Source organism: Balaenoptera borealis (assembly GCF_965194805.1).
Source record: "Balaenoptera borealis genome assembly, chromosome: 4".
NCBI classification, from domain to species: Eukaryota; Metazoa; Chordata; class Mammalia; order Artiodactyla; family Balaenopteridae; genus Balaenoptera; species Balaenoptera borealis.
The window spans coordinates 36,275,921-36,301,187 of record NC_138861.1 but is presented as its reverse complement, the minus strand read 5'-3'; the positions used below and the strand labels follow the sequence as shown (position 1 = coordinate 36,301,187).

Below are 25,267 nucleotides of genomic sequence, written 5' to 3'. Positions count from 1 at the left end.
TTCCCGTGAAGTAGATAAGACAGGTATTTTCTTTAAGGTGAGCCCACTATTACAAATTCAGAACTAAGGACAGAAAAGGAAGTTGTTCTTTCCTTCCTCTGCTACCATCTGTTACCTTGATCTGTACCTAAAAGCAAAGCCTGCTCCTTTAATTTCCTTAATTAATCAAATGAATTCAGAATGCCACTCTGGAAACAGCCCTGAAACATCGTCAGTTTTATGAAAGGGCTTCTATTAAGAAATCAACTAAAGTTTTTTATTTTATTTATGTAGCATGAAAATTTCCAATTAAGTTATTTCATCTGAGTCCCTTTAATTTCATTAGTGTTTGTTTCTTGGCTAACTCAGGCCTGGAGCTTAGGAAAAATGATGGGGCTTCTCTTACACACCAGTCCTGCGAAGGCTGTTCCACAACCCCTTCGTCAGCTCAGCACCCACCCTGGACTGACACATGTCGGGGCTTGGACACACGCACACACACACACACACACACACACACACACACAAAATATTCTTGTAGCCTGCATGGAGCTCACGTTATCAGGAAGAGGGGCCTGTAGGTTTCCAGGAAAAAGCAGATGGTCCAGTTGCCCCGGAACTTTCTTTCACCTTTGAAAGTCTGAAAGCAGAAGCGACCTGCCATGTGAAGACTTTTTAGATATTTAAAGTTCCAAAGTGTTCCCTTTGTCCCCACTGGAAATGAGATTTGAACCCTCCTTTCCTTGATACCCTTAAGTGGTCTTTTGCAAGGTGTTGGGATTTCATTTCTGAGAGTGGTTTGGGTTTTTTCCTGTCCCTTCTCCCCCAGAGGAAAGAAAATACAAATGCCACTTGTGCCCCTATGCTGCTAAGTGCCGTGCAAACCTGAACCAGCACCTGACCGTCCATTCGGTGAAGCTGGTGAGTACGGACACCGAGGACATCGTCAGCGCCGTCACCTCTGAAGGCAGTGATGGGAAGAAGCACCCTTATTATTACAGGTGAGCTGCCCGTGGAACCTGCTGGTCCAGGCTGCCCAGACTTTCTTGAACACTCCCTGCCCATCTGCTAGGGCACACATGACAAAGTGTCTTTTCTCAGTCACAGGGCTCAGCTTCCTTTTAATATTGACTTTGCTTGGATTGAACCCTGTGTTGCACTGACTCCTTCCTGGCTTGGGTGACCCTGGGAGAGTTAATTAAAAGGGAGGAGGTCTTAGAGGTGGCTTTGTGGGGCGGAGTCCGGAGAGTGGCAGGGCTCAGGGGTGATTAGCTGTGAGGTCTGGGCAGCTGGGAAGCTCCCACCTTTGTCACTGAGCACCTCGCTGCTTCCTGAGAATTATCCTAAGGAGAAATGAATCTGAGAACCCTGAAGGAATAGCCCTGGAAGTATTGCATACTTTCCCCTGGCTGTGCTATCCTTTAGTACCTGGAATGGTATGTTTCTCTTCCATATTCAACCGTGAATCAATATTCGGTTTGTTTGCTATAAAATCCCGAGTTTTCAGGCTTGCTATCGAATCCTGCCCGAGTTTATCAGCGCACTGGCTCTGCTGATGTCTTGGCAAGGCTGCCCCACATCTCTTTGCCCGGAGGAATCAGTTAGGTTAATGTACAGCATCTGGAATCTGTAATTTTAAATTAACTTTATGATTATTTAGCATAGTTATAGCATGAATGGGATTGTTACATTATGCTGGCACTGAGTCTGTCTGGCACAGTGACCACTTCAGAGGTGTCCCAGAAAGTGGAAGAATTTTCTAAAGCAAAGCCTTTTGGTGGGAGGAAAACACGTGTCAAGGTCCAGATTTCGGAGTGTACCGCGTGCTTCTCCCTTGAGAAGCTCACCCTTCTCTCGTCCCGTACAGCTGTCACGTGTGCGGATTTGAGACGGAGCTCAACGTCCAGTTTGTCAGCCACATGTCACTCCACGTCGACAAGGAGCAGTGGATGTTCTCCATCTGCTGTACGGCCTGCGACTTCGTCACCATGGAGGAGACGGAGATAAAGGCGCACATCGGCACCAAGCACACAGGTGACCCTCCCCGTCTGCCCTTCTCACCCGCCTCTCCTCCATCCCCCACCGCCCCACCTGGCATGGGCGTCCTCATCGCCGTGCGACACTGACACTTCCTTCCCGAAGGAGGGACTTCCTCAGGGTAGCAGAGCCGCATCCCTCTGTATCCACAAGGCCATTGCCCGGCCTGGCTTATGCCTCGCCAATCTGACAGATTCACCGGCTCAGGTGCGGTGGAGAGGCGAGGGCTGTTTGCTTGTTCCTCATCCTGGTCATCACCATCGTAGGTAACAGTCATGGAGCTTTTATGACGTCCCAGGCTTGCACCTTTGTGCCCCAGATCTCATTTAAGTCTTAGAACAACCCTCTGGGGTCAGTACCATCGTGGGCATACCACATAGGTGAGAAACTGAGGCTTAACAGAGGTCAGGTGTTCTCTCCAAGGTCTACAACCAGGAAGTGACTGCAGATACTCAGACCAGAACGCTTTCATGCTAGAGCCCACCCTCTGTGACCCTGCTGTTCTGACAGCCCCAGGCAACCCTGGACAGAGGGCTGCCCCTTTCTGTCTTGCGGGGCCAGAGCCCTGTGCACCTAGTTCTGCGGGCTCTGCCCCTCTTCCCTGAAACTGCAGCCCTGACCCCCTCCAGAATGATGCATGGCACCTCTGTTCAGGGGCAAAGAAAGCCAGCTTCTCCTGAAACAACTCAGTGGCTCTCTAGCCTGCGGCCAAGACTTTGCCAGCACTTTCCTTTCCTTTAAGGTTCTGGCCATACTGGTTAACTTCATCCATTTAATGATGTTAACATTTGGACTTCACCACGCAATCGTCCTCTCCCAAGTAATGGTTACAGATGACACCAGCGTGGCGTCATTAAGTGACAACGGAGAGGAGCTCCCCCTGCGTTTTGCTTACAAGTCATGAGCTCACGTTGCTGACTGCCAGCCCTGGGCGGTGGATCAGCCCCTTGCATCCTCGGCCCTTGAAGGATTCGGGAAGGGGAATTTCCCTGACAGCTGAGCTGACAATGTGCACGGCCGAGAAGTATCTCTCTGTGCTTTACTGGCCGCTTTGGCTCCGTGGTGCCAGCAGCAATAAAAGCTTGCTTTTGTCAGTAAGCGGAACAGCTATGACTCGGAGGTCTGCAGAGAACCGTTATGCTGAGTGAGGAGGTGCCGTTTTTACAGTCAGTTGTCTGACCATAACCATATTAGTACTGTGGGCAGCGGGTGAGCTGGGAAACCCGCATTGAGACAAATGAAATTCAGCATTTCTGGAGTGGCCAGTGGAGGGAAAGGCCAGCCTCTCTTCCATTTCCACTGGCTTTCAGATTTTTTTTTTCTCTTGTCTGTTACACTTCCTTTCTTCTCACCCTCTCCACCCCAAAGTATGCCTAAACCCAGTTAAGAACTTCTCTCCTCCCTCCCCTATCCACAGCTCTCTCCACCCCACCTCAAGAAAACTATAGAAACCATAATGGCTGGAAAGATGTTGGACTTAGAATCACTTAATTGTCATCACTGGAAACTTCACATTCACAAGCAACTGACGCAAGGTCACTGACCTCCTAATTGCTACAGGGAACACGGTGAAGATCTTGTTCCCTTTGAGATGGTGGGACCCCTGATCTAGCTGGAAAGAACATTCTTGCTTGTTAGCACAGAGAGCCCAGAGTGAAATGCATTAAAGAAGTTTCTTTTGTAACGCAGTAGAAGCCTTTAGTGCTGCTGCTATTAGGCAATAAGGTTCTATCCTATTTTATAAGCCAGGGGTGCTAGCAAGGTTTTTGTAAGGGCCAGGTAGTAACTGTCTTAGGCTTTCAGGCCATACAGATTCTGTCACTGCTATTCAACTCTGCCATTGGATGGAAAGTAGCCGTAGGCGATGTGCGAATGAGTGGGCGTGGTGGTCGTAGGCAATATGCAAATGAGTGGGCGTGGCAGTGTTCCACTAAAACTTGCTTTACAAAAACTCAAGGCTAGGTTTGGCCCAAGGGTTATAGTTTGCTGACCCCCAGTTATAAGCTTATGGCCCCACAGTTTGGGTTTCTCGTATTTAGCTGCTGCTTTGAGGTGTTTGAATTTAACCCAAAGTATGTCAGTCTACATCTGTAATCAGTAAGCTGTGTAATTGCAAAGTTATGATATAAAGCAGTATGTATGCTATATAGTATAGATAACAATATATATTCCTGAGAATGAGGAGCTTATGTAAGGCACTGCTGTGTCTCCAGCACCTGGAGCAGTGGCTGCACAGTGTAGGTGGGGAGTAAGCCTTCATCCAGTGAATGAATATAAGTGTGCAAGCACATCTACACACACATGTGCACGCCAAGTAAGAAAACTACTGAAACGTGGCCCTTTCCTGACCTTAGAGTCTACTAACTTATGTATATACAGGCATACCTCGTTTTACTGCACTTTGCCTTATTTAGCTTCGCAGGTTTTTTTGGGTTTTTTTTTAACGAATTGAAGGTTTGTGGTAACTCTGCGTCGAGCAAGTCTAATGGTGCCATTTTTCCAACAGCATTTGCACACTTCATGTCTCTGTGTCCGTTTTGGCAATTCTTGCGATATTGCCAGCTTTTTCATTATTATTATATTTGTTATGGTGGTCTCTGATCAGTGATCTTTGATGTTACTATTGCAAAGAGATCAAGACTTGCTGAAGGCTCAAATGATGGTTAGTATTTTTTAGCAATAAAGTCTTTTTAAATTAAGGTTATGTACATTGTTTTTTCAGACATAGTTCTGTTGCACACTTAATACGCTACAGTATACTGTAAACATAACTTTTATATGCACTGGGACACCAAAAAAATTATATGACTTGTATTATTGCAATATTTGCTCTATTGGTGTGGTCTGGAACCGAACCATCAATGTCTCTGAGGTTTGCCTGTACTCTATGTGGAAGAAGTCACTTGGGATGGAGGAGAGCACACGTTGAATTCTAGATCCTGGCTCTAGACCCCATGTTACTGTAAATAGCTCTGGGAATATAAGAACTCATTTAACTTCTCTGGGCCTCCATCTGTTCCCTGAGTTTTTTTAATGAGTAGGAGATGCCAGACAGGCCTGAGATTCTCTAATTCTGTGAGCCTTGTTCCCTCATTTGATTTACCTGTCGTAGGAATGGGCATCTTTTATTTCAGTACCCTAGGAGATCTGAAGTGCTTTCTTGTTACCTAGTAAAGTTGTGATCTACGTATGGGATGAGCTTTAATGAATAGCAGATTTTTACTCAGTCTTTCTTAGAATCCACATCCTTCTTCATACTTCCTTACTGGCTACTCTTACCCAAGGCACCCTTGTGAATGAAGTGCTGAGCAGGTATCTGAGGAACTGTCCTCTGTTTAGTGTTTCTTCAGTGACTCTCCCTAACCCTCTTCCTCCACAGCTCCTCGTCCCTGCAGAGAACATCAGCAAGATAAAATATTCCCTCTGGTGCAAATTTTGCTGCAGTCTTTAAATGTTGCAATAATGGCATTGAGGAATTTGAATAGCTATTTGGAAAATACAACCATCTGTATGTCACGTCACATTGACACCAAAATAAGTGCCACATGACTTACCCAATCCCTGTTAACAAATCACCCCTAGAAAAGCTTGAAGAAAATAGAATATTTTTCAAACTTCCAGAGTAAGAAGAATTTGTAAAAGCTTAAGTGACAGAAGAAATCACGAAGGAGAAGAATCAGGAGATTTGACACAGGAAAATTTCTCCTGTTTGCAAAAGCAAAGCAAAAGAGAAGGAAAAGGAAAAGAAAAACCCACAGTCTGAAAAAATGTGTCTGTAAAAATGACAAAATGCTAATCTATTTACAACATGGAAAATTCATGTAAACTGGTAAGAAACACTTTAGGTCTCCAATTAAAGGATTCACAAAGGACATGAACTGTCAATTCACAATAAAAGAAATAAAAGCTAAGGACTTAACATCAGGAAAAATGTTCAAGCTCGCTAGCCGTCAAACTAAAACTCACAAGTGGCTTATCTTTCACCTATTAAGTTAGGAGCACGTCTTGTAATGTCACCCACTGTTGCCAGAAGCTGCCGATCCTCCTGTGGCCATGGCCTTGCAAAGTGGTAGAACTTTTGAAAACTAATTAGTATATACCAAGAGCCTTGAAAATGTAATACGCTGTGACCCAGTAATCCTGCTTCTGGGAATTTATCTGTAGGGGAAAAAAAAAAAAAAAAAAACCATCCAGTGGAATATTAATTTTAACTTAAAATTCAGTTTTAAGGAAATATTTAAGTAGAGTAGGATAAGTTTACCCCATGGATATAATCATATCATTTAAAACTATTAATTCATAATTATTTTCATAAATTTTTTGAGCACCAACTGTGTGCCAGGTATATAAAACAGCATGGGAAAATACAAAGTGTTCGTTGTCATTATTATTATATTTTGTAAATATTATATGTTATATTTTATAACATAATAATATATTTTTCAATAATGCTTACCATGAGCCAGGCATTGTTCTTAGCACGTTGCATATAAAAACCCATCTGGGGCTTCCCTGGTGGTGCAGTGGTTGAGAATCTGCCTGCTAATGCAGGGGACACGGGTTCGAGCCCTGGTCTGGGAAGATCCCACATGCCGCGGAGCAACTAGCCCCGTGAACCACAACTACTGAGCCTGCGCGTCTGGAGCCTGTGCTCCGCAACAAGAGAGGCCGCAATAGTGAGAGGCCCGCGCACCGCGATGAAGAGTGGCCCCCGCTTGCCACAACTAGAGAAAGCCCTCGCACAGAAACGAAGACCCAACACAGCCAAAAAAACCCATCTGAGCCTCACCACAAACATATGAGCCAGGTGCTGATATTATTCCCATTTTTCAGATGAGGTAATTGAGGCACAAAGTACATACCTTGTCCCAGGTCATACAGCTACTGAGTGGAACAGATGGCATTCAAACTCAGGTATTCTGGATCTTAAGTCCTTATTCTTTATTTTTTTCTTTATTTTTTTATCAGAGTATACTTGGTTTACAATGTTGTGTTAGTTTCAGGTGTACAGCAAAGTGAATCAGTTATACATTTATCCACTCTTTTTTTAGATTCTTTTCCCTTATAGGTCATTACAGAGTATTGAGTAGAGTTCCCTGTGCTATACAGCAGGTTTTTATTAGTTATCTATTTTATATATAGTAGTGTGTATATGTCAGTCCCAATCTCCCAATTTATCCCTCCCCCGACTTATTCCCTGGTAACTATAGGTTTGTTTTCTACATCTGTGACTCTACTTCTGTTTTGTAAAGAAGTTCATTTGTACCCTTTTTCTTAGATTCCACATATAAGTGATATCATGTGATATTTGTCCTTTTTTTTAAATTTTTTTTTTTTTTTTATATTTATTTTTGGCTGTGTTGGGTCCTCGTTTCTGTGCGAGGGCTTTCTCTAGTTGTGGCAAGTGGGGGCCACTCTTCATCGCGGTGCGCGGGCCTCTCACTATCGCGGCCTCTCTTGTTGCGGAGCACAGGCTCCAGACGCACAGGCTCAGTAGTTGTGGCTCACGGGCCTAGTTGCTCCGCGGCATGTGGGATCTTCCCAGACCAGGGCTCGAACCCGTGTCCCCTGCATCGGCAGGCAGATTCTCAACCACTGCGCCACCAGGGAAGCCCGTGATATTTGTCTTAAATGCTTATTCTTAACCACTATGCAGTTAACAACAACAATTTTAAAATAAAGATGCTCACTTTTTCAAAAATAAAAAAAAGAACACCAAAAATGTAATGTTGTTCGTATTGAGGCAGCAAGAGGGTGGGTACTGTTTTCTGGTCTCAGTCTCTCAATCTGTGTCATTTTAAATTATGAAATATTTAGGTTGTTCACGTTCTCTTCCGTTGGCTGTCCCAGTGTTTGAGGTTGCATTACCTGTGCACAGGTGTCCTTCACCAAAAATCTTTGCGATGCCGAAGATCAGCGATGGCTTGGATTGCAGTGAGCCTTGGATTGGGTTGACAAGGGCGCCCTGGGTCACTCCCTACAGATACAGCAAGGGGAGGTGTGAACTGAGGGGAGAGGAAGCTGTGTAGATGAGGGATTACAGAGCGCGTGGGCTGGGCTGTTCCCCATGCTGTAGCCCAGAGCGTTTGCCGTGGCACCTCTATGTTTATACATTTATTAATTTAGGGAGCTCTCCCCAGTGCCGTAAGCCTGAGGGTACTTGAAGCTACTCTTAAAGATGGTAATTAAAATTATCTGTTTTAATTCTAAAAACTAGTTTAAAGTAATCACTCGTAATATTCTGTTGATAAGACTAGTCTTAGAGGATGGATTTGGTGAAGCAATGTCAGGGACCCAGGGCCCCCCCTGAAAATATTCTGTTTGCCTACAAAATGTGACTGAACTGGTTCAATATTTAGATAAGACACTGGCAATCATGGTGCTGGCTTTCCTTGTACCAAGGGAGGAATGTATTCTAAAGGCATGTTCCATCCCTTCTCGTGGGTCAGTAAGTGAGGTCACCTACTGTCTGTCCAGGAACCAAGTTCACTTCTGCTAAGCAACAAGATTTTAAAAATTGTCAACTTGGGACTTCCCTCGGTCCAGTGGTTGGGACTCCAAGCTTCAATGCAGGGGGCGCAGGTTCAATCCCTGGTTGGGGAACTAGGATCCTGCATGCCATGCCGTGGGGTGTGCCCAAAAAGTAAAACTAAAAGGAAAATTAAAATTGTCAACTGAAGTAAGGGTTGGGTGCTCTGGGCATAAGTGCAGCTCTGACAGGAACAGGACTTGAAAACATTGTAAGCCGGTAAATATTTTCCCTTCCTCATTTTACAAACTTTTTTTAATTAGACAAGTAATTTATGGTCACTCCAGAAAATGTTGAAAACCCAAATAAAAGAAAACAAGCATAAGGCTGATCATTTCATACGCTGGATGTAGCCACCATTACAGCTTTGTTTACTTCTGGATTTTTTATGCCTATATATAAAATATGATTTATATTTTTAATCTCCTAATAAAGGAACTTTGTTTCTAGAGTTTAAAATCACTAGATTACTTAATTGGCTGATTTGAAGGGAAGGGAAGCACAGTCTCCCTATATTTTCAACCCTAGCCTAAAACTATGGGATTGCATTAAATTGGCTTGGGGAGAATTGATGTCTTAACAATATTGAGTCTCTTGAACATTTACAATGGATAGCTCTCCAGTTATTTAGGGTTTATAATGTCCATTTTTATTTATTACAGTTTACCTTCAAGTGATATTATACCTCTTCATATGTAGTATAAGAACCTCACAATAACTTCTTCTCTCCCAGCCTTTATGTTATTGTTGTCATACATTTACCTATTATAAACCTTATAATACTTTATTATTTTTTAAACAAAATTACTTTTATTATATTTTAAAGAGATTTTAAATCGAAAGAAAAATTCATCTATCTACCCATGCAGTTATCATTTCCAGTGTTCTTCATTCTTTTTGTGTAGATCATTTTTTTATATTTGGTGTCATTTTCCTTCTGCCTGAAGAATTTTTTTTTAACATTTCTTATAATTTGGGTCTGCTGGTGATGAATTCTTTTGACTTTTTTTTGCCTTCATTTTTGAAATATATTTTCATTGTGTATAAAGTTGCAGGTTGACAGTTGTTTCTTTCAGTACTTTATAAAGATGTCACTCCACTACTTCTCACTTGCATTGCTCGCAGTGAGAAATCTGCTGTCATGCTTATTTTTGTTCCTCTGCACGTAATGTAGCTTTTTTCCTCTGGCTGCTTTTAGGATATTTTTCTTTATCACTCATTTTGAGCATTTTGATTATGATGTCCCTTGGTATAGATTTCTTTATCTTTGGGGTTCATTGTGTCTCTTGGATCTGTGGGTCTGTGGTTTTCCTCAAATTTGGGAAAATTTTGGCCTTTTCACATATTTTTTCTGCCCTCCCTACCCCATTAGGGACTTCAATTGAACTTCTATCAAGCTACCTGCAGGCGTCCCATAGCTCACTGATGCCCTTTTCATTTTTGTGATTCTTTTTCCTCTGTGTTTCATTTCAGATCATTTCTATTGCTATTTCTTCAGGTTCACTAATCTTTTCTTCTGCCATGTCTAAATTGCTGGTAATCCCACCCAGTGCATTTTTCATCTCAGACATTGTAACTTTCATCTCTAGAAATTTGGATTGGATCTTTTTATATCTTTCATGTCTCTACTTAACTTTCCAAACATGTGGAATACAGTTACAATAACTGCTCTTATGTCTTTGTCTGCAAATTCTAACAGCTTTGTCAGTTCTGGGTCAGTTTTGATTGGCTGATTATTCTTTTCGTTTTGGGTTGTGTTTTCTTGTTTCTTGGCATGCTGATAATCTTTGTTTGGATGTCAGACGTTGTGATTATTACCTTGTTGGGTGCTGTATATTTTATATTCCTATAAATATTCTTGACCTTTGTCTTAGAATTCAGTTAATTACTTGGCAACTTTGATCTTTTTGGGGTCTTGTTTTTATGATTTGTTAGGCAGGTCTGGAGCAGTGCTCCATCGAGGGCTAATCATTACCCTCTATTCAAAGATCTTCCTCAGTTTTCTACTCAATGCCTTGGGAATTATGAGTCTTTCTAATTTGGCCAGTGGAAACAGACACTGTTCTCTAAGCCTTTCAGATGGCTTTTTTCCCTCTAACTTTGGGTAGCTTCCTCACACACATGCTCTGACCCCTACTCTGCTGAATGTCCTTGAGGGACCCTCTGCAGGTCTCCAGGTTCCTCTCCTGTGCTGCTCTTTCCTCTCTGGTGTTCTGTCCTGCAAAGTCCAGCCATGTTAATCTCCTCAGACCCTCAGCTCTATCTCCTCAACTCAGTAAGTCTGCCAGGCCATTCCCCAACCCTGCACTGCAGCCTGGAAAGGAAAGTCTCTCAAGGCAGGAAGCAGGGCAAACCTAGAGCCTGCCTGTTTTCTTTCCTCTCTCTCAGGGGTCACTCCTCTTTATTGCCTCATGTCCAATGTTGTGAAAACTATTGTTTGATAAATTTTGTCTGTTTTTTGTCAGTTGATAAATAGCAATGGTAAATCCCGTCTCTGAAACTCCAGCTTGAATGGTAGCAGAAGTCCCCTGACACTAGATTTCAGTGGCCTCTTGATTTGTTTACTCCTGGTTTTGAGGGAGAGTCCTGTGCCCTGATGAAGAGTATGGACATTAGAGCCTGATCAAGTGAAATCTCTGCTCCACCACTTCCTAGCCATGTGACCAAGGCCATGTTAACCTGGCTGTGCCTCCCTTCCCTAGTCTGTAAAATGGGGTTGATAATAGTCATGCCTCGTTGGATTTTTGAGAGGATAAAATGAGATAGCGCATTTAAAGCATGATAACCCATTTAACGCATCTAAAGTTTCTAGAACTTGGTAACACATTCATCTTAGCTATTGTTGTCATTTTATTTTAATTCTTATGAGACGCCAGTAAACACTTGCCAATTGAATATCTACTCTTGGCCCAAGAACCACAAGTGTCATCACCATAGGTGACTGGGACCTGGGATCCAGCGCTGGGAGAGCTGGAAACCTCAGCTTGTGCTCCCTGAATGATGATGTAGACATGAGGCCCCAAATCCCCCACCCATAATTGCTATTATTCTAGGGTTTTCATCTCCTAAATAACAGACCTGGGTTTGTTTGTTTTTTTAATGTTTCAGGGGAAGACAGGAAGACCCCCAGTGAATCAAACAGCCCCTCTTCATCCTCCCTCTCAGCTCTGAGTGATTCAGCCAACAGCAAAGACGATTCAGACAGCTCCCAGAAAAACAAGAGCGGAAACAACCTGCTGGTCATCTCTGTCGTGCCTGGGAGCCAGCCCTCACTGAATAGTGAGGAAAAGCCAGAGAAAGGTAAGGGAGGAGGTGGGCTGGTCTACTCAACCCTACCCACTCTGGCGGGGATGACCCAGTCTTGAGAATAAGCCCTTGACAGAAGTGATGTTGGAAAACAGATATTAGGCCTGGGAACAGTATAGTACGTATCATCTAAAATTTACGTGTGCTTTTTGGCTTGATTTGCATCCGTATATGGGGTGGAAGGATGGGGAGTGTGACATTGATTCCGAAGCTGTATGTTTAACTCCTTTTAGCCCGGAGATGCAGGGAACAGTGCCTGGAAGGGTACAGCTGGAGGGTGGGGGGGTCTCTGTCCTACTCCTGCCCTCCTGTCCCTCTGCCCCATGCACCCGTACACCCAGCCTCGGTCCTTTCAGGGTTCGAATGCGTTTTTTGCAACTTTGTCTGCAAGACGAAGAACATGTTTGAGCGCCATCTGCAGATCCACCTCATCACCCGGATGTTTGAGTGTGACGTGTGCCACAAGTTCATGAAGACCCCCGAACAGCTGCTGGAGCATAAGAAATGCCACACTGTCCCCACCGGTGGGCTCAAGTAAGGAAAGCAAGTACAGAACCTTTTACTGTGTTGTTTATTAAACACCCTTTCCCCATCCCTACCCCATCCCCTCCCCTGAAGGTTTTGGGGTCATGGAGAAGGGGGGCTTGGCATGGGGGGTGTTAGTCAGGCACCTCTGCTGCCTTTAGCTGGATAGGAATTAGATCTGCCCCCCAGGAGGTTGGCAGATACCAGCAGGAGAATCCATTTCACAAGACGACTTGCTGAAGCAGCTCGGCACGGGCATGCAAGGGTAGACCCATCCTACACTGCTTGAGTTTTGCTCAGACTTGATTTTAAGGGACTTGGGGGTTAGTGTCCCCAGGTGTAAATCATTACACTGACACTGCACTTCACCCTCTATTTTTTAGATGATTTGCTGCAAGTCTTTTAAATAAGCACTACAGCTACCCCATACACACACCCACTCCCAAATATCGGATCCTTGCCAGTGTGAACAGGCAAGAGGCACCGTTTTTCATGCAAAGATCATGTGCCTCGTGTCTTCCAGCACATATGCCTTATGCCTTCCCAGGAGCTGGAATTGGGATCTCCCTGGTGTAGCCTTCGTGAGATCTGACATTTCCGGTCACATGTTCTTCACAGATCCCCAAAGACCTAGACAATGAGCATCATCATTAACCAATATTTGCAACAAGCCCTCTGGTCTGAAGAGAGACCCATCCGTTATTATCAAATGCACTGTGTGTCTGGCTTGATAATAGGTGCTAAAGGGCAAACAAGGAATAAAACATAATTTCCACCCTCAGGAAATGTACGTCCGAGCACAACCACAGTTTAATCTTCCCAGTGCTTCTGAAATCAGAGTCCCTGTTCGTGAGGCACTCGTGGTCTAGTAAAGAGAAAAAAGCATCTGTCACTGGGCACAGAAAGACATACCACTTTCAAAGCATAATTATTCATGTTTGGCTGAAATGATCATGTTATTAAAAGAATGAAAAATGACATTGTACTTAATAGAAGAACAAAAAAACCTTTTGTTTGTAAACCTTTTTTATCTTTGAAACTCACAACTTGCCAGAGAAGTGGCATGACTGTCCTGAATGGGTGAGGGGTGGAGAGACCCAGAAGGAGCCTGGGAGTCGAGTCGGGGGCTCCGTGCAGGATGGACTCCCCGGGCTCCTGCCTGGTCAGGGGGACCCTCCTCAAGAACTTGCCCAGAGGAGCAACATCTACTGTTGGATCCCATTTTGTTTCACCCTTGGGGGTGATTAGGGGGGAGGGGGAGGGGTGGGTAAATGGGATGGGGGGAGGGGCGATTATCATTCCCGACCACCAGTAAATGGGAAATGCCTAGCACGAGCTTATTTGGGAATTTGATTTGGTTTATTCCCACTGTCCCTTTCTAGATATTTGTGTACTCATGTTTAAAAAAAAAAAAAAAAAGCCATGTATTTCCGTGGTTGGAGTAGCACTCATTGCCCTGCCCAGACGCCCAGTCACACCCATTACCTGCGGCCCCAGCCAGTTGTGGCTTTGCCAGTCAGGCCCCCTTTCTTCGGGGACCTAAGGAATCCCGAGCCTCCAACCCACTGGGGAGGATGCAGAGTGAACGCTGTTGCTTTTGTGGGTATAAAAGCCCACTTCCCGTACAGCGCTAATGGTCCCCTATGTAATAGTTTATGTTCTAGGATGACCAAGTAGAAGAATACTTTGAAAAAATTGCTAAAGCCTTCTGGCTGTACAGTGCGTCTTTGTTTTGTTTTGTTTCGTTTTCCCTTTGCCGTATCAGAGCATTAATTTGCCTGAGAGAGTGTCTTTACGATAAAAAATGGGAGCACGGAAAACCCTTAGCACTCTGCCTGAGCAGCGAAAGAAAGATTGAGCCGTGGGTCACAGAAATGTCCTTAACGTGAAACAGACTGCCGCTGTCTAAATTGCTTTTCTGTGATGGGACTGCTTGTACTCTATATCCTGTTCATAATGCAGATCAAATAAGATTATACTATTATTTTTCTTTTGCCGTAGCTCAGGACAGTGGTGAGTTTCAGACTCCTCTAGGTAAGGCCCAGCTTGGCGTAGGGGTTGTGTGTGCACCTGACCTGGGAATGGGCTTTATATTTCTCTCGTGTGCACTCTTCTGTGAGCTGAGGTTCCGAGGCTAACGGCGGGCTTGGTGCTGAGGAGCAGTGCACGGGCACTGGGTGTGTTGGGCTCTGCTGAAAACCTCTCCAAACCCTCCGAGGACGATTCACTCCCAGGCCCTGCCCTGCAGGTGCCAGGCCAGAGCCGAGGCAGCCACTTTTGCATTTGCATTCTTTTGGTAAAGAGAGCACACACGCTACAGCTATCATATCGGCCACCGACTCGAGCCCGGCAGCTTCTACAGAGCGAAGCTCAGCAGAATCCGTAAACCTGCCCTCCCCGTCCTCCTCGCCCCTCCGGACAGCCGGGAGGCTCGGGGGTAGCGTAGCCTCACTGCCTAGGATGGAGAGACCCAGGCTTTGTCCCAGGGCACAGCCGGCCCGATCAGGCGGCAGAGCTGGGACTGAAACCGGCCCTTCTGGATAGACTCTGCCTAAATTACCCGTAGAGACCAGTCCAGTAATGAATCAGTGCCCACCACGTGCTGAGTACTCTACCGAGCTCTGCAGAGAATGCAGAAGAAAAGGGGGACACGGTCCTGCCCGCTGAGGATTTATGATCCCTTTGGATGATTATTAGTTCCATGACGTAATAACACTAATCATTAATAATGCATTAATAATGTCTTCAAGCTCCAGAGAGCAGTCGCCTCCCTCCCCCCCTCCCTCATTCCTAGATGGGCTGGTGGGTGGGCTTCCTTCTGCCCAGCCCGTTGCTGGTCCTCCCCCCCCCACCCCCCGCCCGCCTTCCCTGATGGAGACCCCAGGGCTGTAGGAGACAGGTTTTAGGAGCACAGGTCTCTGCATCTACACACACACTCCCACACGCAGACACACACCCAGGCCTTCTCGTCCTAACCACCCTTTAATCAGCACGATTCTGACCCCTACGACTTTCTGTTTGCTGGAGGTAGCTCTCCCCCTATAAGCTGTTCTTCAAAACTCTTAGCCTTTCTGCGTGTGCTTGGTGTGGTGCATGAAAAGTCGATTCTTTGTGTTGCTCCCATCTCGAGGGGAGGTCGTGAGGGTTAGCCCTCGGCCGAGGCCACTGGGCGGGGCCGGGGAGGGCTCCGAGGGGCCGGGCGGGGAGGACGGAGGGGAGAACCGCTTAGCCGGGCGCCCCCTCCCGCACTGGCTCTGCTCCCCTTCCTGGGGGCCGGCGTCCGCGGGTGCAGCCAGGAGACCCCGAGCAGGCCGAGGGACGGCTCCGTCCGCCGCAGAGCCAGAAGAGGGTCCTCGTCCCCCACCCCACCCCACCCCACCCCCGCAGGAGGTGGCAGGGCCGGGCTGGGCAGGGGGCAGGCCGGGCCTCGGAGCTGGGCGGGCGGCCGAGGGCAGGCTGGTGAGGCGGGGAGCAGCCGGGCGGCCGCCGAGCCCGCATGGCTGACCCGCCCCTGTCCTTGCTTTGCCCCCCTCCCCCCGCCCCCCGCCCGCAGGTGCCCATTCTGCATTTATTCCACCAACCGCCCCGCCGCAATGGAGTGCCACCTCAAGACCCACTACAAGATGGAGTACAAGTGCCGGATCTGCCAGACGGTGAAGGCCAACCAGCTGGAGCTGGAGACGCACACCCGCGAGCATCGCCTCGGCAACCACTACAAGTGCGACCAGTGCGGCTACCTGTCCAAGACCGCCAACAAGCTCATCGAGCACGTGCGCGTGCACACTGGGGAGCGGCCCTTCCACTGTGACCAGTGCAGCTACAGCTGCAAACGCAAGGACAATCTCAACCTGCACAAGAAGCTGAAGCACGCCCCGCGCCAGACCTTCAGCTGCGAAGAGTGCCTGTTCAAGACCACTCACCCCTTCGTCTTCAGCCGCCACGTCAAGAAGCACCAGAGCGCGGACAGCCCCGAGGAGGACAAGAAGGGCCCGGCTCCGGCCCCCAAGGAAGCCGCCGGCCCCGGGGCCCCGCTCCTCGTGGTCGGCAGCGCCCGCCACCTCCTGTCTCCCCTGTCGGTCATGTCCGCCTCCCAGGCTCTGCAGACCGTGGCCCTGTCGGCCGCCCACGGCGGTGTCGGCGGCGGCGGTGGCGGCGGCGGCTCCGAGCCCAACTTGGCACTCAAGGCCTTGCCCTTGAATGGCTCCCCTTTGCGCTTTGACAAGTACCGGAACTCGGATTTCGCCCATCTCATTCCCTTGACGATGTTATACCCCAAGAACCAGTTGGATCTCACATTCCACCCTCCCCGACCTCAGACTGCGCCGCCCATCATCCCATCCCCCAAACACTCCTTCCTCGCCTATCTCGGACTGAGAGAGAGAGCGGAGACTGTCTGAGGGCAGCCGGGCTCTGTACCAAAAACCAAGAGACAGAGACAAAAACACAAAACTCACAGAACTTAAACACAACCCCAGCAGGTGTACGTTGCTGCAAAACCTACAGACCCGCCCAGGTCTGACCACGTGTACTGTATATCTTTAGTGAGGAATAGAGAATTGGCTCTGTGTGTATACCTATTGCATTGACCTGAAAGCTGCTTTATCCAATCTTCAGAGAGGTGACCTACTGCATCCGTCTACCTTCAGAGGCATGCCTCCCCAGCCACACACTCCCACCCTCAGCCCTTCTCCGTCCTTTGAAAGGAAATTCGTCTTGTTAAACCCTAAAGAGAGTGTCCTTAATAGCAATCAGCACTCGTAAGCTTCTGTACCGGTGCATTTTGTTTTCTGTTGGGTGAATGGGGCGTGTGGGCGTTTGTGGATTTGGAAAGAGACAGCCGTGTGTCGTGTGCCATAACATTTGCACATTCTTCGTACTGGCTTCTTTCACAGGGATGAACGTTCTTTGCCCTCCTGGGTTGTTCATCCACGGCAGTCGCTCCCCGAGCTCCTTCATTACCTTTCCCTCTCTATTTTGTGGCTACAGAGTGGTAGGGCCTGGTGCTTAGGCGATGAAGGAATGGTAGACAACTCAGTGCTGCCTGAGATTTCCGACGGAGTCCTGGAGACCTTTTGCTCGCATCTCTGGTTATGAAGATGCGAGCAGTTGAGAGCCCCATCTGGAAGAAATAGCTTGCAGCGCTGCAGCCAACATCACAACACTTAAGTGTGTTTTGTGTGTGTGTCCATACGTATGCAGTGTGTACGGTACACACACACAGTGCATCATTTTTTTAAGGGCAGATTATATATATATATGTATGTGATGTATTAAGTCAGTGGTTACCATTTGTTTGCAGGAAAAGAAAAATTGTATGACTGAAAAATTTTATGGTTGATAAATCCAGCCAAGGAGATTAAAAGGGGTTTGGATAAATTCTGGGTATAAATGCTCAGACTAAAAAAGAAATGGCAGTTTTGCACAGTGCTTTTGGTCTTGCACTAGTTTTTGTTTCTCATCTGCAAAAAAGAAAAATAAAATAAAAGGAAGAAAATGTACCTTTTTTATGGAAAGAGTAGACTGTATGTTTGAAACTTTTGTCATAACCTCTTTGACATATAACGACCCAACAAAAAGGTGCTGTTTAGTCCTACCGTTCAGTTTATGCCCCTGAGACGTTTCCATTGTGTTTGCAGGTCGTCAGGCTATAGCGGTATTCTCCATGTTATTAATAATTCTGTATTCCATTTTGTTAACACCTGGTAGATATAACCTGCTAGGAAGCTAACTTTATACTTATTTAAAGCTCTTATTTTGTGGTCATTAAAATGGCAACTTATGTGCAGCACTTTATTGCAGCAAGAAGCAGATACAGATTGGTTGTACAGCCCTTTGCTATTCTTAAAAAGTAATGGGTGATTTAAAAAGAAGAAAAGGAAAAGAATCTTTGGCTAAACATGTTAATGGCTTGTATTTTTTAAGACAACAGAATTTCCAGCATGAAACAGGCTGAAGAGCAGAAAGAAATGTGCTTTGTATAATAATGAGACGTTTGGAATATAAAAGTTTATATATTATTTATCTATTGAAGAACTGGTGTACAGGAGAAATGCTTTCTTACTGCGTTGCTGTTTTCCATCATGTGTTATCCTAGGGTTGGGATTTTTTTTTTTTCATCTATTCCACCGGGGGAAAATAAAAGCATCCCTAATTTTCTTCCTCTAGTCAGTTTGCTTCACTGAAAGCTCCCCTTGAAATTGGTACCGTTCTACAGGAGTCCAGAAGTCTGTACCTTCTGTCCACACCATGGTCATCCCCTATACCCACCCTTCCTCCCCCAGACCTAGCAGGTGTGCTACACTTCCCTTGCCAGTCATCCAGCCCTGGCAAACCTGTTTACACTAAGGAGATGTCTCCAGGGGCAGGGAAGCTGAGCCAGCTAGGGCAGGAAGCTCCCGCACCCTGGGTCATCTTCCAGCAGAGACATCTGTTCTTGGCCACGTTTGAAACGTCATTCAACGTCGCCATATCAATGTCTCAGTAAAAGACACTATAGACAGTTATGGACAATACACTCCAAGAATACTGGGCTTATGGGTGGATTGGTTTTTTTAAAGTCACGTCTTTTTCCCCATATAATGGAGAATGTGCCACTTGGCTAATCATGTGCTTTCACAACTACAAGTTCAGTGATGTCAGGAAAGAGGGCCATGGTGATCCCACAGAGGCTGGCAGAAGGGCGAATCCCACGTGAGCACCAGCAGGTTAAAAACCTGAAGGGCGGCCCTGACAATTAAAACTGCAGATTTTACAGCATGCCACTTGTGCAATACGAGGTCCTAGGGTGAAACTTTCAAGATCAAGAAGGGTTTTGGAAGGAGACAATTACCGCTCAGATGCTTGCCACTGAACTTGTATTTGAATGACTTAGTCATGCTTAATGTAATTGGGCAACTTTTTTAGCACTTTGGAAAGAGTCATCCATCTTTCTGGTAAATTATAAAAGTTTTCTGAGTGAGAAAAGGTGTGTTTGGAGTTTGTTTGACTTTTTATATTATTATTATTGTTATTAATAAAGAAAAATCTACAGCATTTTTCAGACTCCACCGAAGTAATATGTACCCCTGAATTTGGTTTGCAGTTTGATACTCAGGGAAGGATGTATTCCATAGATATCCTTTCCGTGTAGAACACTAATGTCTTTGAGATAGTCACCTGCCAACTAACTTCAATTCTGTTTTCACTATGCATTCTTCAATGAAAGCTAGCTTATTTTTCCATATAGTAATGCAGTTAGAGCTCTCAGCACTTTCTTCTCTCCTTTTTTTAACTCCTCATATTATGTTCAGATGATCATACTGTCAAGGTTTATGTACATTACTGAAAATTTGTATTGTATAAAGCTTTTTGCATTACAAGGCTGTACAGGGTCATTTTGACAGTAACTGGTATATTCCTTTGCATCTTATGTTGCATTGCCAATTTCTAGTGTATCCAGTTTGGAAGTATAATATACTCTAATTAAAAAAAAAAAAAAGGTTGGCTATACTCTTGTTTCTTTTTCTTTCTTGGGTGCCATCCTTGGCTACTTGTTAATCTCACGGTTTTGTCTTGCTTTGTTCTGATTTTCACATTTCAGTGTATTTTAGATAAGTTAAGGAAGTGTCCACTACTAGTTATAACTACTGCAAAATGCAAGTTTTGAACAACCATGGTTCTAATGCAAACTGTTCCTATGTAAATCATTCATGGCCATTAGGATCAAGAGCGTATCCATCAATCAGTACAGCTGCAGGCCGGCTCCTTCCTGAAAATACTTAGTGACATTTAAAAGTGTTCACCAGCCTTACCCTCTCCTGCTTAACAGCATTTTATTGACCCCATAGCCATAGGGGGGAAAAGCAGATGAGTAATTCCATTTGTCTTAATGAAGTCTGACAACTATGAGACTGTAATGAGGGGGGAAATGATATGCTTTGCAAGCTAAATAATAATCTATCCAAATGCAAGTAAGGGTTCCCCATTCAAAGGAAGGTGCCAGAGAAAGAAACTGAGCCCAGAAGAGAGAAAGAGAGAGAGAGAGTGAGAAAGCACACTGATACGTTGAAACAATTTTTTTAAAAATCCATTTTTAAGTTCTGTCCATTAGAGAACTTCCCCATGAATCCTTGATGGTTGATGAAAAATATAAAGCAGCAAAAGAGAATATTTTGCCTGGTTCACAATTTGCATGCTTCTAAGTATAACGTCCTTGGCTTGTTGGAAGAAATTTTGAACTGCTTCACTCTAACATTTAAAAAGATCAAATTTACCTTTTATAAAATGAGATAATGTAGGAGAACCCACTTTGAAAATGGCCAGACACTATTTTCCCCTTCATTTGTTCATCCAGTACCTGTGTTTAAGTGATTGAATCAAGTTCTCTCACTTGATTCAAATACTCAGTTTGTTTGGGGATGACTGGTATTTATTGAAAATATTAAAGTAAGTCAGACTTCTTGGCTTTTTGCTAGCACTACAGCAGGCATGCCATCTCATTTTGTGTACGTATTTTTTTCCCTTAGATTCCACACCTACCTCACATTTTCCCCTTGGTTGAAAAAAGCCAGAAGTAGAAAGAAAATAATCATCAGTTTGGCAATTGTTTCCCCTGTTAATGGGCTCCCAGTGACGTTGAGGAGTGGCTGGGATGGGAGCCCATGACAGGACAGACCTCATCCTTCCTCTCCTTCACTCACCCAGAGAGCGCTGCATGTGGACTCCAAGCCAGTCATGCGGCCCCTGTTTGAATTTAATACCAGATCATCTATACTTTTCCTACTGTCGTGTTAAATAAATAGACTGTAAGCGAAGACTCAAGGCCATGTTTTCTATAACGTCTCTACGGCTGATTGGCCCCATTTGGTGGACACCAGAAACCATCCTTGACCGTTTCATAGAGCCGCAGTGCTGGTCACGGGGGAACAAGGAGAAATGTCAAGGCTTGATGAGCACCGGTACCTCCATACCCACAGTCAGGGCGTCACATTAGAACCCTCGCTTGCCAAAGGTCACGTGGGGCTCATGAAGGATTTGCAGGGGAAGGCATGTCTCCTTAGTGGCCGAAACACAGATCAAGTCACCTCGGGGCTTTCAGTCCTTGGGGAGGAGCTCATACAAAAGGGGAGGGAGGGATGGAAAGGGACAGCAGCTGAGTGATCTCAACCATTTGAAGTGGGACATAAGCGGTCAGGGGGCTCGTGCAAAATAAACAAAACCTCATCAGTTTTTCACTCAGAGAATGTAAAACTGGAATCTTTCCCAACGGTGACTTAGAACCTGTGTGCAAAATCGCAGGATCTGAGAATACGCTTGGGATTCGGACTCCATTCCAAGGAGCCATCAACCACAGATGTTCAAGAGACCCCAGCCAACAATCTTTTGCTTATAGAACTGTCTCAAAACAAGAATCTCACGCAAAGTGAGCTTTATTTTGCAAGTAATTACAATTCACTAAGAAAGCAAATGTCCATAATGCAGGCCCTGGGGTAAATAAAATGTGGCTCTGGGGACCTAGGGGCCCATTCTTCTCCTGTCCAAGGTCTGAACTATATGAGGTTATCAATCAGGGTCTCTTCTTTATGAGGTAGTAGTTCTCCCATTCATAATTCTTTCTTGATAGTTGGATCTGTGAAACAGGAAAATGTCAATCCTGCTCATGTTGATAGGAGCTGCAAGGAGAAAAGGAAAATCAATTGCTGTATCCCCTTAGAATTCCTTTTTTGATGGAGTTAAGGTAAGTATAGTTAATTCATTGTCAGTTTTCAATAGAATTATAGAACTAGAACACAGAATCTATCTCAGTTCATACTTCTAAATTATTTTCCCCTACACCAGCCCCTACAGGTGGCTTTCTACCCTATTTAGTGAGACTATCTGGATTACAGATAATGTTATCCAACCACAAAAGACATTCCTGTGGAGTTAGATCGCCTGAGTTTGAAGTCTGACTCGAAAGCACCTTATAAAAAAAAAGATTGAACTAGATGGTCTCTAAGACCCCTTCCACCCTAACAGATAACATATAATGTACGAAGATTCCATTACTCTTTCTAAACAAGCAAAAGTCAGTAGTCTTTTGAAGCAAAAGTGGTCACAAAGCAGAATCCTTGCAGGGCAGTTAGAGCAAAAAATGGCACCTCAACATTTTCAAGCCACAACAGACTTAAGGGAGAAAACAATGACTAAAAATATTTTTTTGCCCACTTCAGAGTTTGGGAGGCCTAAAATGTGTCTCTTCTGATTAAACACTAAGTCATCATGCTTGGACTGCCTGCAGTCATCTTGAGGGTGGCTTAAACGTATTTTACCAAACTATGGGTACTTAATCTGGTGAGATGAGGTGGGGGTATCCAGGTGGGGATGGAAAGGTTTTGCCCTGCCCATCTTCATCTCTCTAACTCTGCCCCCTCCCTCTCCCACCACCTGCTTCCAACCTCCTCACAGTACAGCTGTGACTGCTAAGCTCTCTGCCGACCATGTTTCAGATGTTTTTCTGGGGAAGAGCAAATGGTTTCTTTTAACAGGTAATGAAAGACATTTTAGTTTTAACATAATGAAATAATATATTGATACTATTCTCATTTTGCCACTTTTTGAGAAAGACTCTCAGCCCAAGAACTCTAAGCACATTATCAAAGCTCCCAGGCTCTTCCATTGGATAGAAAGGCTCCATGTGTTTTACAGAGACACAGGAAATATCCGATCTGTCCCCATCATCAGACAAGCAAAACTAAAAGAGTAAACACTGGGCTAGGACCTGAGAAATTTATCTAGGCATCCTCCAGCCTGAATTCTAGAATGATGTCTCTCCAGTCTGAAAGATTTCTAGATAAGAGATGCCATCACTTGGCTTCAGTGTTCTCTTATTTTTATTTAACTGCAATTCCTAATTAGTGGTCTACAGACTTCTCAGTGTGTATTATAAAGGACCATCAGGGACTTCCCTGGCGGTCCAGTAGTTAAGTCTTAGTTTTCCAATGCAGGGGGTGTGGGTTCGAGCTAAGATCTCACATGCCTCGCGGCCAAAAAACCAAAACATAAAACAGAAACAATATTGTAGCAAATTCAATAAAGACTTTAAAAATGGTCCACATCAAAAAAATCTTAAAAAAAAAAAAAAATAAAGACCATCAAGTCCCCTGTCCCCTTATGTCCCACTTCAAATAGAATGCCTATTAGAACATTCCCCATGCAATGAGTTCAATCAGCATTTGTAGCCTCTCTCTCTCTTTTCTGGGTTCTACTAAAAAGCTGAACCCTGACATTTATTTTGGAAAGAAATTCCAGAAATAAAGGTGGGAAACTAGATTCAAGCAAGTAAGAGGGGAAAGCCAATCCCAGGGCACATCGGTGAGCTAGTCATCATTGTGAACAACTGGGATGCAGTCCGTCTGGGAAACCTCACGAGGAGCTTTGTAAATAAATGTATTTCAGAATTGACAGCCCAGGGGAGAGAAGGGAGAAGGGGCCGGAGTAGCCGCAGCGAGTGTTAACTCCCTTGCACTTCCAGCTTTGCCCATGATTTGGAGTGGCTGAGTAAGTCCCCACAGACAGCCACAGAGGTGGCAAAGAAGCCAGTGGTGCAGAAAGCAAGAGCTGCTTGGTGAAGCTGATGGAAGGTGCTGTCAATCACACCCGACCGTAGCCGGTTGCTACAGCAAAGGCTGGAGTAATAAGGTGAGTTTGTGAGATACCGAACAATAGGCATCTGATAAAATGGTCATATTTGGCTTAAATGTTGGCATCACTTTAGCCTCTAAACCAACGTTGGCTACACATCCAACCTATTAGTTTAGCTTGAAGCTCTTCTCCTTTCCTCCACTGGGAGCTGGGCAGAGCCAAGGCAGTGTTGGGTCATGATGCAATGGAAGGGAAGAGGTGGCACATGAGAAGCAGGTAAAGGCCCTCTCACCTGTATGGCTCAGTTTAGAGTCCTCCCTCCTTTGGCGTTTGCTTTTTGATTTCTCTAACGAGATTGAGCCCTTCTAGGACTTGATTAAGGGGAAATCACTTGACAGGGACATGGGCTGTCTCCCACCTCAGAGAGCCTCCTTGACCTGGGAAAGCCCCATGAGAGCCCAAAATGAGGCCAGCAGCGAGGGGCCATCCCCCAGACTCGGTGGCCACCTTAAGCCCAAGCAAAAGGCACCCTGGTGGCTCTCCTAGGTCCTAACTTCTCGTGAATGCAGGTCCAGCAAAGGGGTTGGCAGCCAGAACTCATTTAGGAATAAAAAAGTTACATTTGCCTGGCATTTTCTTTGCACTTGTATCTCCCACGGGAACCTGGGGCTGAACAACGAGGTATCTGTCCTCATGGAAAACAACTGACTGAAAATTGAAATGTTCAGATATTTCACCTGTTTCTTTCCATCTCTAACCCACAACTGGCAGTCCTTTCACTAATGGAAGATTGGGCTAAGCATGGTTACGTAGAACATAGACAGACTGCATAGAGAACATACACAATACAGATATAAACATTATAGATTTTCATTTGTGTGAGAGCATCCAGAAGGAAGACCATGAATTTTATTATTCTGGAATTCACAATATTAAAAGATAGTATTTTTCATTTTTCCTTTGTACTGCTGAAAATAAATTCAGGTTGATGAAAGAGTAACATATGAAAAGAATAATTAAGGGTCAAAGAAATCTCATTAATCAGAATATCCCCTTGCCCATCTTTTCTACAATTAAATAAATGGGCATAGCAATGGGTCATCACCATACTATTGGTCAAGGTCCCATCTCTTTATGGCATCAGGCAATAGACATGGCAGCAATCACTGAATATGCAGGAGTCTTGGTTATGCAAAGAGGCCAATGTGTCTTTTTAAATGGGCAGAATAATAATTTCCCGTTGATGAAGGACTTTACAATTTGGCGTGTCTGCCTGTGAGGAAGGCTAAA

The 25,267-nt window shown here is 45.0% G+C and overlaps 2 protein-coding genes across 5 annotated transcripts in view; one reads left to right on the top strand and one right to left on the bottom strand.

Annotated features, from left to right (window-relative positions):
- ZNF827 (zinc finger protein 827) overlaps nucleotides 1-18,531 on the top strand; it is a 195,195-nt gene extending 176,664 nt beyond the window's left edge. The window contains exons 10-15 of one of the 4 annotated variants that reach the window (XM_082388957.1): nucleotides 809-980; nucleotides 1,847-2,013; nucleotides 11,654-11,845; nucleotides 12,193-12,385; nucleotides 14,378-14,410; nucleotides 15,930-16,065. In XM_082388957.1, the coding sequence (XP_082245083.1) occupies nucleotides 809-980; nucleotides 1,847-2,013; nucleotides 11,654-11,845; nucleotides 12,193-12,385; nucleotides 14,378-14,393 (740 nt within the window). In that variant the 3' untranslated portion in view covers nucleotides 14,394-14,410; nucleotides 15,930-16,065. Of the gene's footprint in view, nucleotides 1-808; nucleotides 981-1,846; nucleotides 2,014-11,653; nucleotides 11,846-12,192; nucleotides 12,395-14,377; nucleotides 14,411-15,929 lie in introns of all 4 variants that reach the window. The other 3 variants (XM_082388958.1, XM_082388956.1, XM_082388955.1) reach the window with 3 other exon arrangements.
- Nucleotides 18,532-19,962: 1,431 nt separating this feature from the next.
- The window catches only part of LOC309628520 (uncharacterized protein C4orf51 homolog), a 45,748-nt gene continuing 40,443 nt past the window's right edge, over nucleotides 19,963-25,267 (bottom strand). Inside the window, exon 7 of the mRNA XM_082391610.1 lies at nucleotides 19,963-21,983. The gene's annotated coding sequence lies outside the window, so the exon portion shown is untranslated. The remainder of the gene's footprint in view (nucleotides 21,984-25,267) is intronic.